This window comes from Tamandua tetradactyla, chromosome 24, assembly GCF_023851605.1.
Source record: "Tamandua tetradactyla isolate mTamTet1 chromosome 24, mTamTet1.pri, whole genome shotgun sequence".
NCBI lineage: Eukaryota > Metazoa > Chordata > Mammalia > Pilosa > Myrmecophagidae > Tamandua > Tamandua tetradactyla.
The window spans coordinates 16,328,724-16,343,334 of NC_135350.1; the positions used below are offsets into that span (position 1 = coordinate 16,328,724).

The following is a 14,611-nucleotide window of genomic DNA, read 5'->3' on the forward strand; positions in this document are numbered from 1 at the left end:
CATGGTGACATCCCTTCCTGGACTTAAAACATGGAGTACATTTGTAACTTAGGAAACTTGACTTAGAATGCAGAGTTCTTATTTTCTGCCTTTGTGCAGGTAATAGGCTTATATCATCTTTCTGCATATACCAAATATGAACCTAGCTTAGACTGAAGAAAACATTTTGCAAATGTCTATACTTTCCTATATTTGGGACCAGACCTGAAATATATGTGGGTGTTTTTAAAATTCAAGTAGGTATGGGCACAAGGACGGGAGTTAGATGAGTTCAAGGATTGTAGACATTTGAAACAAACTGGCTTCAAAACCTATGTGCACTGTCCAATATATATATATATTTTTGCATGGGAATCAAACCCGGGTCTCGGGCGTGGCAGGTGAGAACTCTACCTGCTGAGCCACTGTGGCCTGCCCTACTGTCCATATTTTTGATGAAAATGTACACACTAATGAGATTTAAGTAATTCATCAGAGCTGGTGAGAACCTTGTCTGACTGACTTTGTTAGTAACACATGCAATTTAGATATTAAATAAATATTTCATTGGTGGCATTCCATGAGGTAAGCATCTGGAAAAAGTGCTTTAATTGTTATGTGCTGGTTTCTTTATTGGTGTGACTAGGACATATCAGGAAATGTGACCCCCTAAATACTTCATCTACATACCAATAAGATATTTTAAAATAGTCCTAATGAGGACAGTGCTAACAGCAGCCCAGTGGCAGAATTTTTGCCTGTCATACCGGAGACCCGGGTTAGATTCCCTGTGCCTGCCCATGCCAAAAAAAAAAAAAAAAAAAAAAGCCCTAATGAGTTACTCACCTTCTTGATTCATTGCAATAATGCCTCATAGTAGTAGAGGTTAAGCAAGGACACTATTAGATGTGATCTACCAACAAGAAAAATATTTAAAGACAGGAGCAAAGAAAAGTCAAAGGTATTTAGAGTGGGAAGTGTCACCAGCTCCATCTGATCTTCAGCAGTTTAACCGCTGCCATACTTCCCATTCCCCCACTAAGCTTAAATAATTTCCAGAGGGCATTTAGGAGAAGGGTGAAATGCAGTGACTTCCAAGTATGGCTTCTAGCACAGAATTATTGTTGTGGCATAGATAATTGACATTGCTTAGAGATGAAAGAGCGTACTTTCATGTTTAGATAATTTATATGTGGAAAATACGATCTATGAAAGGTAATCTATGCAATCTAAAAGAACTGGTAGCACCACTTGAAATTTTAATCTGATGGTTTAACATGAAAAGACTTGCAGCCAAGTTTGTGGCCGGGAAATTGCTCATCAGGCAACCTTCTTTCTTCTTAGATGCATATGATGTCCTTAGCCATATAGCTGTAGTTAATAGATGGTTTATATAGGTTTTAGCTCATTAAAAAAAATCTGTTTCAAAGTATCTATAAAACCATCTCCTAATTTTCAAGGTCTCTCTTTATGCCATCTCCTGCCTGGTCCTTTTGCTTCACAAGAATCAGGAGGAGATGGTAAAATTTTCAACCACTGATGCAATGAAATCGCATTCATTATTTCGTTAGTGGGTAAAAATGGACACTTACATATATTGCAGGCATTATGCAAATACAGAGATGAAAGAGAATTCTGCACTCAGAGAGTATAAAGTAAGCAGATGTGAATTCAATAGCACATGATCTATACCACAATACAGATAACAGGAGGTGGTAGTAGGGTGCAGAATACGGAGGGGTATTCAATTTTTAGCTGAGTTTGGGGGGACCAGCCCAGGCTTCCCAGACATAAAGTCACTTTTGCAATCTGTGAATGATGAGTTGGAATTATTCTGTTGGTGAAGTGGATGGAGGCAGGGTGTCCTTGTCAGAGGAAAAGTGTCTGCAAATGCATAGAATCATGAAGGAGCTTGGTTGGCCAGGAACATGCAAGAAGCCCTATGTGGTTAAAGCATATGATGTCCTTATGCCGTGCTAAGGACAAAGGTGTTTCTGGCCTTCTTACTTGTAGTATAGTTTCATTCTTATTTTTAAACAAACAAAACAGGGTAGCATTTCATATAGTATTCTAAAAATGGTCCTAGAAATTGGATCTAAGGAAAGAAAAATGAATAATTATAGGACTAGAGATTGACTCTAGCAAAGTTCTATAAGAACTCTATTAACCATTTGGCTAATGAATTTTGTTGTCTTTGGTTGCCTAGACTTCCTATTAACCAAAATAGCACTTGAACTGTGTTGAAGTGAACATATCTATCTCATTCCCTTGGGGGCTCTTCACGCTCTTAACTGCACCCCACTTCTCTTTCCCACTCTCCCCCACCCATCTCACATTTTAAAGTCCCATGGCTGCTGCAAAGGCTGCTGTTAAAATCCAGTGCCAGTACACATGAGGATCCTTAGCAATGAACAAGGACCAACAAAAGAGGCAGCAGAAACACACAGGGACACATTTTTTGGATAGGCTGAAACACACAATGGATGGAAGGAAAGTTATATAAACTTTGAGACACAGTTTCATCTTTTTCATCTAGTAACAAATCATCTGACCTCTCTTGCACTCTTGAGAATGTGCTTGTCACTACAACAAAGCAGATGTACTGTGATGTGGGCCGTGGGAGTGGGGGACCGACATCTTTAATATATTCTTCTGGGGATTACTAACACATTGAGTATGTCACCACGAGATGTACCACATTTCTGAGGCTGAGATTTGAGCACCAGTGTCACACAAACCAACAGATCTCGGATCTGGCATCTGGCTCATAAGTTCTTCCCTTCTAATCCTCTAGCATAGCATTTAAATAGACATTTTAGTAGAATTATATGTCCATGATTGATATCTTCTATATGTCATGTTGTTCAGTAGACATAAATTTCCTATGCCCTTCTGTGCTAACCTTTCCTTCCTTCTGAAGTCCAAACAATAAGGATTTAAATAGGTTCTCTGGGGTAGTAAGTTGAAAAAGTAAGTCCATGTGTGTATTGACATATTGATTATTGTTTGAAAAAGTACTTTACTTTAATAAACAGCACATGTACCTACAATTGTTATTATCAGAAAGTAAAAATAAAGATATTCTCATATTCTCCAAGTTTGGGCTTTCAACCCAATCATTTTATAAATTTCTGAAATAATTTGATAACCTGACTTTTGAAATCTTTGGTCAGAATATCAAGAAACTAGGTTTGAGGCCAAGAAAATGTCCAACTCAAGCCATCATCAAGGCGCTGCTTACTTCCCAAAGACCAGCTGCTGGTGACCCTTTGGCTCCTCTGTCTCATGGCAAGACGCATGCCAGCATCTGTTGGTCTCTCTCTTCTCTTTCACATTCTGTTGATTTCAGCTTCTTGCCCCCATGGTTTTCTCTCTCTGTGTATTCATTCCATTTATAAAGAACTCCAGTAATAGGATTAAGGCCTTAGCCTGAATGAGGTGGGTCACACCTTAACTAAAGCAGCCTCATCAAAAGTCCTACTCACAAAGGGTTTGCACCCGCAGGAATGGATTAGCTTTAAGAACATGGTTTTCTGTAGTGCATAAACCTCCAAACCACCACACTGCTAATACGATGATCTTTATGAAACAAAACAGAAAAATTTTAATCAACAAAGTTCAGACTGATTGCTTCTTATAAAGAACCCTGACTCTGGAAAACCCAAGTTCTTATAAGTTGCCAAGTCTTCCTAATATGAAAACCGAGAGGCATTAATTAGCAGGCAATGAGAAATTTCACTTCGAATCTCATAATGTTACTTCTTTTTAAAAGTGCATTAATTATAATAGATAATACATTTACCTAGTGCTGATTATAAAATGTTTAAAATAATTTACATGAAAATCAAATTTTTCTCTTTTTTTTGTTCTCAGTCACCCTGTCCACTTTCTCATGGGTAAACTCTGTAGCACATTTCTTGGGTGTATTTCCTCAGAAAACTTTATATGCATATACAAATATATATGTATATGTGTGTGTATTCAAATGAAACTCATAATACCCAAACCCATGGCATTGTAAGTGAAAAATGACTCAAACTGAAATAATATTTAAAGTTCTTAAGTTTTTTACATTTTGGGCACAGAAATATTTAACAACTTTGACTTATTCTATAATCATAAAGAATGTCTTTTCTTAACAATGATTGGAAAGTAAGTTGCTTTCATATCTAACTGGAAATGAATTTTTGAATTTTAAATATGTGATTTCCATTGGAAAAGGAAACTTTGAAGCTCTACAAATAATAGAAAATAATGAAAGCATATCATCTATTTACCATGCTTGCTATGGGGAGGGTGAGTAATTTTTTGTAAAGAACCAAAGGTACAAGACGCAAGGCAAACCACAAAACTATGCGTCACCAGCAACACACAGGTGAACACCACATGAGGATATGAAACAATCCAGCCTGAATGGTTGTGTTGACAGTTCTGAGTCCACACTTTTCTTCCCAAAGTACAATGGTGTGTTTGTTGTTAGTGCGTCTCTTACTTAGACTCATGTTATTGTCAGGGAAGCAATTCCCTGCTTAGAATAATTTATTTCTGGGAGATGATATTGTGTCCATATCGCATATAGATCTGGACTATATATGGTATGCTTATATGACATATATGCAGGAAGCAGAATTAATCTTTGTAACAATTCTATAAAGCACTGTTTCCCCACCTTCCCTTATCATAAGATCTTGGACAGTGCTTATTAAAATACAGTTTCCTAGGCAGCATTCAGTTCTGCAGAATTATAGTCTCTAGGTGAAGGAGTCTATGAATAAAAGATCTCGAAGAAATTCCACAGGATTTTTATTATTAGATAAGTTGGGAAACACTGCTGTAAAATAGGAATGATATTCATTTCATTAAGGAGAAAACTGAGGCTTCGTTAAGTAATTGTCTGAGACCGTAAAACAGAGTAACTTTGGAGGCATAATTCAAATTCCAGGATAATTCCAGAATCCTTCCTACTGTGTTCCCTTTTTGAAGATCATGAGGTCAGGCAAATTTTTTAAATTACAATGAAAATTTTACGTTATAGACATTTAATCCATTCAATATGAATTTGTAACAGACATTGGAATTGTACAGTTTCTTCCTCTGTTTAGAACAATTGTATTCTGTCAATCACAGAATTATGAAGGGTTTCGTAATTATATAAGGAGTATACTCTAGCCACTGCTTCAAAACCACCTCCTAAGATGCTGCTTCCCAAGCATAGCAGAGAAGTGGTTTGTCCCGTATATTCCAGATGAGGGGGAAATAGATTAAAGCAAACTAATGATCAAAAGCCAGGTGAACCACATAGCTTAGATTTGTCCAGGTGATAAGTACATATGGAAAGGGTTAGCGTTCCCCAATTACACACGCAAAAAACATCAATATCAATAATGTGAATGTTACAGATGAGGATGTGGTCTATTGTGTAAAGTAGGGAATTCCTTAGAGTCTCCTTTCTGCTTAATGGTGTACGGAGAACAGTGTGGAACAGCCCAAGTTAGAAAGGGTCTTGCTTTTATTTCTTACAAGTCTTGGTTCTTAGGATTTAAGTGAGAATTTCTGAATACATTGGGGAAGCTAATGGGCCACTGGTAGAAATCCATCGTACTTAATTTATAATCCAATCTGTGTTAGTGGAAATTCTCTAGGCTCTGAATTTTTATATCAGATGCTAAATGTTCAATTACCTTAGTCTATAAACTAAATGTATATAGAAGTTCCTCAAAGATTTTCCATTGAGAGCATAGCATGGATTGTTTAAGAGGGTCCTTTTTAAGATTCTCAATTTTTATGTGTGCTTTTTCCTAAAATTGACTGGGAATGTGCTTGGGATCATAATGTCTTCTTCAATTTTATGGGAAAAAAGGCAAAACCCTCATGTATTCCAAATCATAATATTGTGCATTAGCAAGAGGTAGAAAAAAACTTTTGGATGATAAAGCAAAATTTAGAACATGGGTTTTAACAATGACATTCTTAATGATTGATCAGGACATCTTAAACTCACAAGCATCCTGCCTTTTCTTGTCTTATTTTTAATTCTTTAGAAGTACAATTCAGTCCCAGTTGGAAAATTCTGAATACAGAACATTCAAACAAGTGGAAATGAATTACTTGTATATTTCCAATTACAACTGAATATTTCCTAAAACCACCTCAATTTTTCAAGGAAAAAAACCTATGGATAAATATGCTGGGATTTATTTCAGCATCAGTATGCATTGATCAATATGTTAATTAAAAGTTATTTTATTGAATTGTGTCAAATTGCTGTGATCTTCATCTTATAAAATATTTAGCATTCTGCTTTCTATTAATAAAAGAAGCTTGAACTTATGCTGGAAATTTTAGATGTCAAGTGTGTGAAAGGATAGGTATTTTTCCAAATTATTTTAAGGGTTACACAAGCAGAACAATGTAGATCGAACTGGTTTATAATTTGGTACTCAATGAATACATATTGAATAAATATTTATTGAATGTTTGAATGAATACCCAAGCAGTTGCTTAATCAAACCTATGGCTACCATCCAAAACATCATGACATATCTGAACTTTTCCCTTCAAATTTAATTTAGCTTTATCCTCCTGACCTTAAGATGTATTTAGCATATCCCAAGCCCCTAGAGGTAATTGTGGACAAAGGAAAAGATTACACAAACTTTGTCATATAGGACATAACTGTGCATTAGCTAGTTAGGTATATGCCCCTCGCACCTTTTGCGGTTGTAATTTTAGTATTTGATTTTGAAATGGCCACCTCAAGGGGTAGCATACCTTGCGTGTTCAAGTTGAATCACATGGAATGTCATGTCAAAGGAAATTAATCTTTTCTCTAAGGACCTCAGAGAAGTCAATTTGATCCGGTTTCCCCAAAATAATTGCCAAACTTCTGCAGTACTCAGACACCCCAGATATGAGCCAGTCCCCAACTCTTTGCTGCTACCTCCTTCTATCCACTCGCCCCAAATGTTTTTCATTCACACAGCTGGGTTGTCCCCTGCAGGCTTTCTTTTGCCTACCCAGCTGATGACGTTTTGCTGGCTCCAAAAAACTTCTGAGATTTTTACAAACAGTGCTTGTGGGAAGAAGGGACCGTCCCGATTAAAACAACAACAAAACTAGGACAGTCTTGCAAGAATCTGGATGGGTGGCCATCCCACATGAACACTTTGTTTCACTTTTTTTCTTCCCATTATTAAGCAGGAACAATGCCATTATTTTGAAAACTTGGTAGTTAAACTACGGTTTTAGTTATGGCCAAAGATCTATTCAATGATCAGTACTGATAAGTTACCTGAAACACTATTTCTCATTTCATTTTTCTTGGGGATCTTATTGCCTCATTGTGGCATTTGTATGTTCTAGGTGATGATCAGTAATTGAAAAATAAGAATAAATTCAACCTTTAGTGTTTAGTTTTATAGGTCTTTTTTCTGCAATTTTGAGAGTAATTGGGGGAAAAAAGAGATTCAATCCATACAAGAGGCAGAACTGCATTTAATTTTACTTAGTTCATCAGAATATTATTTAATTATCATTGCTTGCACATATAATTCTTATAAATCTGAGTTGCATCAAGTTTAAGTGGACATGAAACTGTCATGGAGAAATGGAATGAGGAAATGTTTACAGACTTGCCAGTGTTTTCTGCCAGTGTTCTCTCTTTCCAACAGCTGCAGCAGGACATGCTGTTGGTATTTGGAGGCTTCTAGAAAAGAGAAGTGGCCAAGTTCATTTTTCTAGTATCTAAATTCAGGACATAAGTCATCATTTAAACATGTTATCTAAGTGTGTTTTAAACCCTTATTCTATGATGCTCTTAGTCATGACAGAAAGGCAGAACAGTTTGGACCCCCAAGTCCTCTTGTTTAAACAAACCTCACTTCACTTCATTGCTAAAATTTTAAATAATGATTCCAAATTATCACAGAAGATGTGGACTTTAAAAATAAATCCTTCATGCCAAAATAGAAATGCTAATCTCTGATAGACTTTAATTTCAAGTTTATCCACGGTGTTCACTCTTTTTTTAGTTCATGTCACGGTTATAGTGAGAACTAGCACTGCTATTTGTAGAAAACACTCTATTTTTACACCAGAAAGGGGTTGACAAAACTTCCATGTATTTTGGCCCGATGATTGATAACTCTCATACATTTGTAATTTATGGTCACTCAGATGCTATTGTTCTGCACCTCAAGTTAATCTATCTACTAATTGTGGCAGGCTAACGAATGACTCTGCCTGAAGTTGAGCATTCCCGATGCTCGCAGAGCCCAATTTCTTATTCAATTGTGGGACATTTTAGCATGAGACAGACGTGGTAAGATTTCTCCCTAATTCTTTACTTCATTCCCAGTAGCCTTAGAAAAAAAGGAATGTTTTCTAGTTTGTTCATTGCAGCTCATGTCAGTGAAGCTCCATAAAATTCCACCATTAAAAAACAAAATCCACCATTAATAATTTTCATAGTAAAAAAAAAAAAAAAAGGCCTTCGGATCCACCTGCAGAATAAGTACCAGGGAAAGGGAAACATTTGTTTGTTTCTGTTACATGAAAACGTAGACTACTTTCTTTTGTCATAAAATCATGATCCAATAGGACCAAGTGACAGACTTTGCAGCCCAGAGTAAATGGAAAATGAGAATTCCTATGTGAGAGTTTCTGAGTGGCACTTGGATTAGTGTCTGCAATTTCCTTCAGCCATCCATTCATTGTCACGGTCACCACTTCATCAAAGTCCTCTCCATAACCGCTCTTCTCATCCTCTCTCTCTTTGGCCTATTGTGATTCTATTCATAGACATAATTAGAGGGATTAGTGTAAGAAACAACCCAATGACAAACTGCAGAGCCTACATACTTGAATTGCAAATGCCTGTTTCTAACATTTTACTGAAAATTAATGCATTAGACTGTAAATATGAGAACATTAGATCCATATTCTCTCAAGCTGTATGTTTTCTTGCTAATTTTCATGCCAAGGCAAGATTTGTGGTTGAGTAGAACTTCTGGGAAACATTGATTTCAGAACATAAGCATGTCCCAAATATTACTTCTTTGCCTAAAACTGCTTCAAATCAATTTATCTACTCTCTTCTTGAATTCATTCATACATAAATGCTATTTACTGAAGCCAGGAGTTGAATTGAAATCACCTTGTATTTCAATTATACATTTTTTTTATTTAAAAAAAATCTTCATAATATCATGTTTTAGGATTCCATTCCTAGAACGGAAAAGTTTCCTTTATCTAAAACCTTCAATTTTTTAAATATTCCTGTTGTATTTTTTCCACTTCAAGCTATTGTATTTTTTCCACTTTTTGCTATTTAAAAGATATATTGAATCAAAATTAAACTACATGTCCCTAATATATTTTCTGACTTAGATTAAAGTGAGCTTCCTGCTTTAAGAATTGAATTTTTTGTTCTGAATTTTATTGTGATCCCAAGTAAGAGGACTCTTGTGCATTTTGCTTCTTCTGATATCATCTGCATCAAATATGTTCTACTTCCCTTCAAATGAAAATGGGAAGATGATTCTCCTTCCCTGTTTTTCTGCATATATGAGCTACTTTTAACCATCAACTTGTTTTCTGCAACATAGATTTATTTTTTAGGGGTGGAACCAAGTATTATCCCATTTTCAGAGTCCCTTGAAGACTTGTTTGAGTTGTAAATTACACATGATGTTTTAGGTGGCATGTGTTTATTTCTGTTGAAAGAACATGTCCTATTTTTGAGGAAAGAAACTTTTAAGACATCAAATGTTTCTTAGGAAACAATTTGGTGAAATAAATGTAAATAAATCAGAAACATGTGAATTGTATTTCAATTAAAATTAATGGATCTAAATATGAAGGGGGCAAAGTGCTTGGGGGAAAAGCGTGTGGTAAGGCAGGAAGTGACATTTTGTTTTGTTTTCATCAGTCTGGGATTCTTTAAAAATAACCCAATACTCTGAATTTAAGCTCATTCAGATCTTCTTAAGACTAAAGATGGATTTACAGAATGGGACAATAATATGCAAATTCATTTTTGTAGCTTTAATCTGGTTCCAATTATAATGCATGCATCAAACATTGCCACTGTGCATTCTTTCCAAGGCAATCTTTCAATTTGAAGTTTGTGGTTTTTAAATGTCATTCTTTTATGGGTAAACAGTAAGTTGAAATTATGATAAGTATATTTTTCCTATAGAACACACATGTAATGTTTCAAGATCACACATCAGTTTCATATTTATTTCCTGTTTTTAACTGAAAATGATCAGCTCTAAATGGAAAACATGTAGGGGTGAGTGTGTACACATGTGCACTAGATGGGCAGGGGGAGAAAAGGTGATGTAAGAAACAGAGAGAGTGATAGAGAGTGAGAGAAAGAGAGAAGGGGAAAGGAATAACCAACGCATGCAGAGTTTGACCATCAATCCTAATTTCTTAAGTAAAACGTTCAAATCACACTAATTGTTTGAGTCACAAAAGTTCTATCCCATAGTCACATATTCATCATTTATTCATGATTAAAATAAAATATAGCCATTTATTACTCTGAAAAACAGAAAAAAAAAACATAAAAAAAAAGCCTTGCAAATAAGTCTTTCTCTCAGAGTACCTTGAAATTGAATAATTTTATGTGTGGTATGACAAGTCAGTTTCTCAGCTCTCCATTTCTGAAAGCAAGGATATTTTCTGTGTTCCAAAAACTTCCAAGAGGAAAGCAGTCATAATTGAAATGTTTATTTTTATTTTTTTGAAATAACATACAGCAGTCCTTCCTGTATAAATTACAGGTGCAGTAGACTAAAGGGCTATTTTTGCCTCCTGAGAACCTAAAGCTCTAATTGGAGTTGAGCATCCCTCTGACAACCTAGAGCGCTGCTGCTGCTTATCACCACATTTGGAATGAGGATGATGCTTCTCCTTGATTCCTTTGTGCTCAACAGTTCTTTGCCTCAAACTGCTTTTCCTCCTTTCTCATCCCAGACAGGAATTGTGAGGATTCACTCTTAAAATATTCCTTTCAAATTTGAGGAGATATTTTTTAGCATCCAGCACAGCCCTTTGCAAGATTGTTTTATTTAACCTTCCCCTCTTCCTCATTAGGCAGAGGAAAAGCCAGGTGACTAGGAAGACTTTCTCATTTGCACCTTAAACCAATAGCAACATGATGACAGTTTCTGAAATTGCTGACCCTCTCAAAGGGCTCTGCCAAGCAACAGCCAAGTCTAAAACCTAACTCCTAAGCTGAATCAATGAAAACCTTTGAATAGGATCAACTTCTTCTTTATCTTTGTCATCATCAACAATCAATAGTTGCCACTATACAGGATATATGTTCAGAACATTATTATAACCTATATTTCCTTGTAGGAAGGGTAAATTGATATATATGTGTGTGTATATATATATATACATTTTTTTTTTTTCTTTTTGGTGGGGGGATACATGGCTCAGGAATCGAACCCAGGTCTCCTGCATGAAAGGCGAGCATTCTACCACTGAACCACCCAGGCACCTGTGGTATACTTTCATCATGATTTGCTACATGAATTTTTCACAGGTATTACAGAATCTAATAGACTTTGCTTTTCCTGTTGCTGTTTTATGTCATGACAGGCCTACCCTTGCAGCAGTGATAAGGAATGTGAAGTTGGGAGATATTGTCACAGTCCCCATCAAGGCTCATCAGCCTGCATGGTGTGCAGAAGAAAAAAGAAGCGTTGCCATAGAGATGGCATGTGTTGCCCTGGTACCCGTTGCAATAATGGTAAGAAATCTCCCCATATCCTGATGGGCTCTTTCTTTTCATAGGAGGCCTGAATTCCAAGGGAGACTACCTTCTCCTTAGTCTGACTCACTTGTAGGGAGTCTTTCAGGACTGGTAGGTGCTAAGTTTGCATAAGTGACCTGGATTACCTATAAAAGCTCAATTTTCCCATGCTGTTATTGCCTTCTGAATTTTATTATCTCGTCTGATCCAGGGTGCTGCCATGTAGAAGTGTTGCACATAAATAACTACATACTTTGTTTCACTAAACATATAGGTGAGCATGTACAAAAGAACCAAAGAAAAGAATCTGCTGTCATTTAGAAATGTAGTTGTGAGTGCCTCTTTCAGTTTGATACTTTGGTTATTAAATTCCAAACCTCATCCTTAGAGGCCCCACCCTCTGGCCCTCTCATGGTGGTGGCACAGTTGGTGCCTCCTAAAAGAGACACAGAATTCTAGCCCTCAGCTTTTACAAAAGCAGAGCCTCAACCAATCTGAATGGATTTATAGGCAGTCAAGTCAACATTCATGAGGGAATGGAACAATCACAGACAACTTAAGACAAACATTAAATCATTGCAGAAAGTAATCAGAAACATATACCCAATCACATGAAACATAATCAGATTTATGTTATTCCCATGCCTATTCCTGAACTCTGAGTCTAGCCCTACTGTGAGTACCTTGGACAGGAGGTAAACGGAAGAAGACTTCAAATCATCAGAGATATTTACAGTCTAGACTAGTATTGTCATGTTGACTGAGCAAAACAACCTGGATCCTGCAGATGGATCTCTGGTCAGACAATTTAAAGATATGGCTAGCTAACATTAACTTAGTTCTTTCCTAAGTCACTATTCTAAGCACTTTGCATGTTTTCACAATAACCTGGTGAAAATGTTTCTGTTTTAATTCTTATTTTTGACCAAGGTCACTTGGTCTTTGGAGAGCCAAGATTCAAATTAAAGAAGGCTGCCTCCAGATCCAAACTATATTAAACCCAATCTCAGTAAATAAATGAATGGATGGATGAATGGATGGATAGAGAAATGATTTCATACATCACATCAAGTTAATACTTGAATAAGTACCACATTGCAGATTCTAATTGGTCTAATCTCTTGCATGACTCCCCAGGCATCTGCATCCCAGTCACTGAGAGCATCTTGACTCCTCACATCCCAGCTCTGGATGGCACTCGGCACAGAGATCGAAACCATGGTCATTACTCAAACCATGACTTGGGATGGCAGAACCTAGGAAGACCACATTCTAAGATGTCACACATAAAAGGTAAGTCTCTCTGTAGTTCTAAGTTTATTTTCTCTTGTTTTATAATGAAGCAAAAGAAAAGGCTAGTAAATTAATCCCTTTTTTTATTTTAGGAAAAAAACTTACAAAACAGTACTTTAATAGTGAGGGATCCCCCCCTCCCCCATGGGCAGGCACCAGGAGTCGAACCCGGGTCTCCGACATGGCAGGCGAGAACTTTGCCTGCTGAGAGCCATGTGGCCCACCCTAATAGCGAGGTTTTAACTAAAATGATTTAATTCCTACTTTTGTTGATATTAGAGGTTTTGGAGAGACCTTAAAATGTTAGAAAGTATATCTCAGGAGAATTGCAGTACCCTGATCAGCTGTGCTACTTTCTAAACAGATCTTCCTTTTTATGTGGAATTTAGAAGAAACCTGCTATACAAGCATTTCTGTCGCATATACAAGAATAAAGGCATTCTGAAAAATGAAAGGGAAAATGCTTGCTGATGTATGATTGGATCCCTAATCTTTTGAGTCTTTTTCTCACCTTTGCACATTCAGAAAAATTATTTTACTGGACAAGCATAGTCTATTAGTCAAAAAACAATCTACCAGAAATAACTAATTTCCAATGATATTATGTATTGCCATGCAATCCCCTTTCTGGTATTAAAGTATTTGGGATACCTAATCGCTGATAGTAAAATTTTGAAAGCCTGAAATTATTCAGTTTAAAGAGTTCACCATTTTTAAAGGAGGGTTTTCCTATGTGTATTTTGAAGAAGGCTACTCTTTCAAGTTATTCTGTGAATAAAAGTGTCCTGTAGTCATATGAGTTTTATAATAGTGCTTTGCCCCATTTTTGGAACTTTATAATAAACACTGATATATAAAAGGCTCTGAGAATTTCAGCAGTGAGGAAAACTGGCTAACTCTTTTTTCATGTTGTATTTCCCCAGCTTGACCACCGAACTATTTCCTCACATGTTCATGTACTGCAGATCTAGTGTTCCGTATCATATCTGACCTATCTGCCAGGCCTGAAACACTAGTGGTCACATGGATACTGCAAAAGAGATGTACAACTAATTCTTCTCCAATTATTTTGTTTCTATTCCCTGAATGTCTAAATCCTTTCCCTATTTGCCTTATTGCTTTTCCACCAAAATCTACATGCACTTGCTACTACATTAGTATCCTTCATCCCAACAGATAACTAAGTCACAGGTCACAATACAGTTCCAACTGTGCAAATTTTTTTTATTTACTTATACTTACAATTTTCTAGTAAATAAGAAGGAATCCTATGTTGATGACTAGTGAGTTATGTCCAAATGACACAATCCTAGATGACAGAGTTCTAGATCAGCAATTGGCAAACTATGGTCCATAAATCCAATCTTTCCTGCTACCTGTTTTAGTAAATAATGTTTTACTGGAACACAGGCATGCCCATTCATTTGTGCATCCTCTCTGGGTGTTTTTGCAATGTAAGGGCAGAGTTGGAGAACTACAACAGAGAACATATGGCCTAAAATATTTACTATTTTTTACTGAAAAAAATTGCTGACCCCTGCTTTAGACAGGTTACAACCCAACCATGAT

General features: G+C 36.4%; 1 protein-coding gene across 1 annotated transcript in view; it reads left to right on the forward strand.

Moving 5' to 3' along the window:
- The window catches only part of DKK2 (dickkopf Wnt signaling pathway inhibitor 2), a 112,308-nt gene that overhangs the window by 94,467 nt on the left and 3,230 nt on the right, over positions 1-14,611 (forward strand). Inside the window, exons 2-3 of the mRNA XM_077142616.1 lie at positions 11,596-11,746; positions 12,887-13,042. Coding sequence (XP_076998731.1) covers positions 11,596-11,746; positions 12,887-13,042 — 307 coding nt within the window. The remainder of the gene's footprint in view (positions 1-11,595; positions 11,747-12,886; positions 13,043-14,611) is intronic.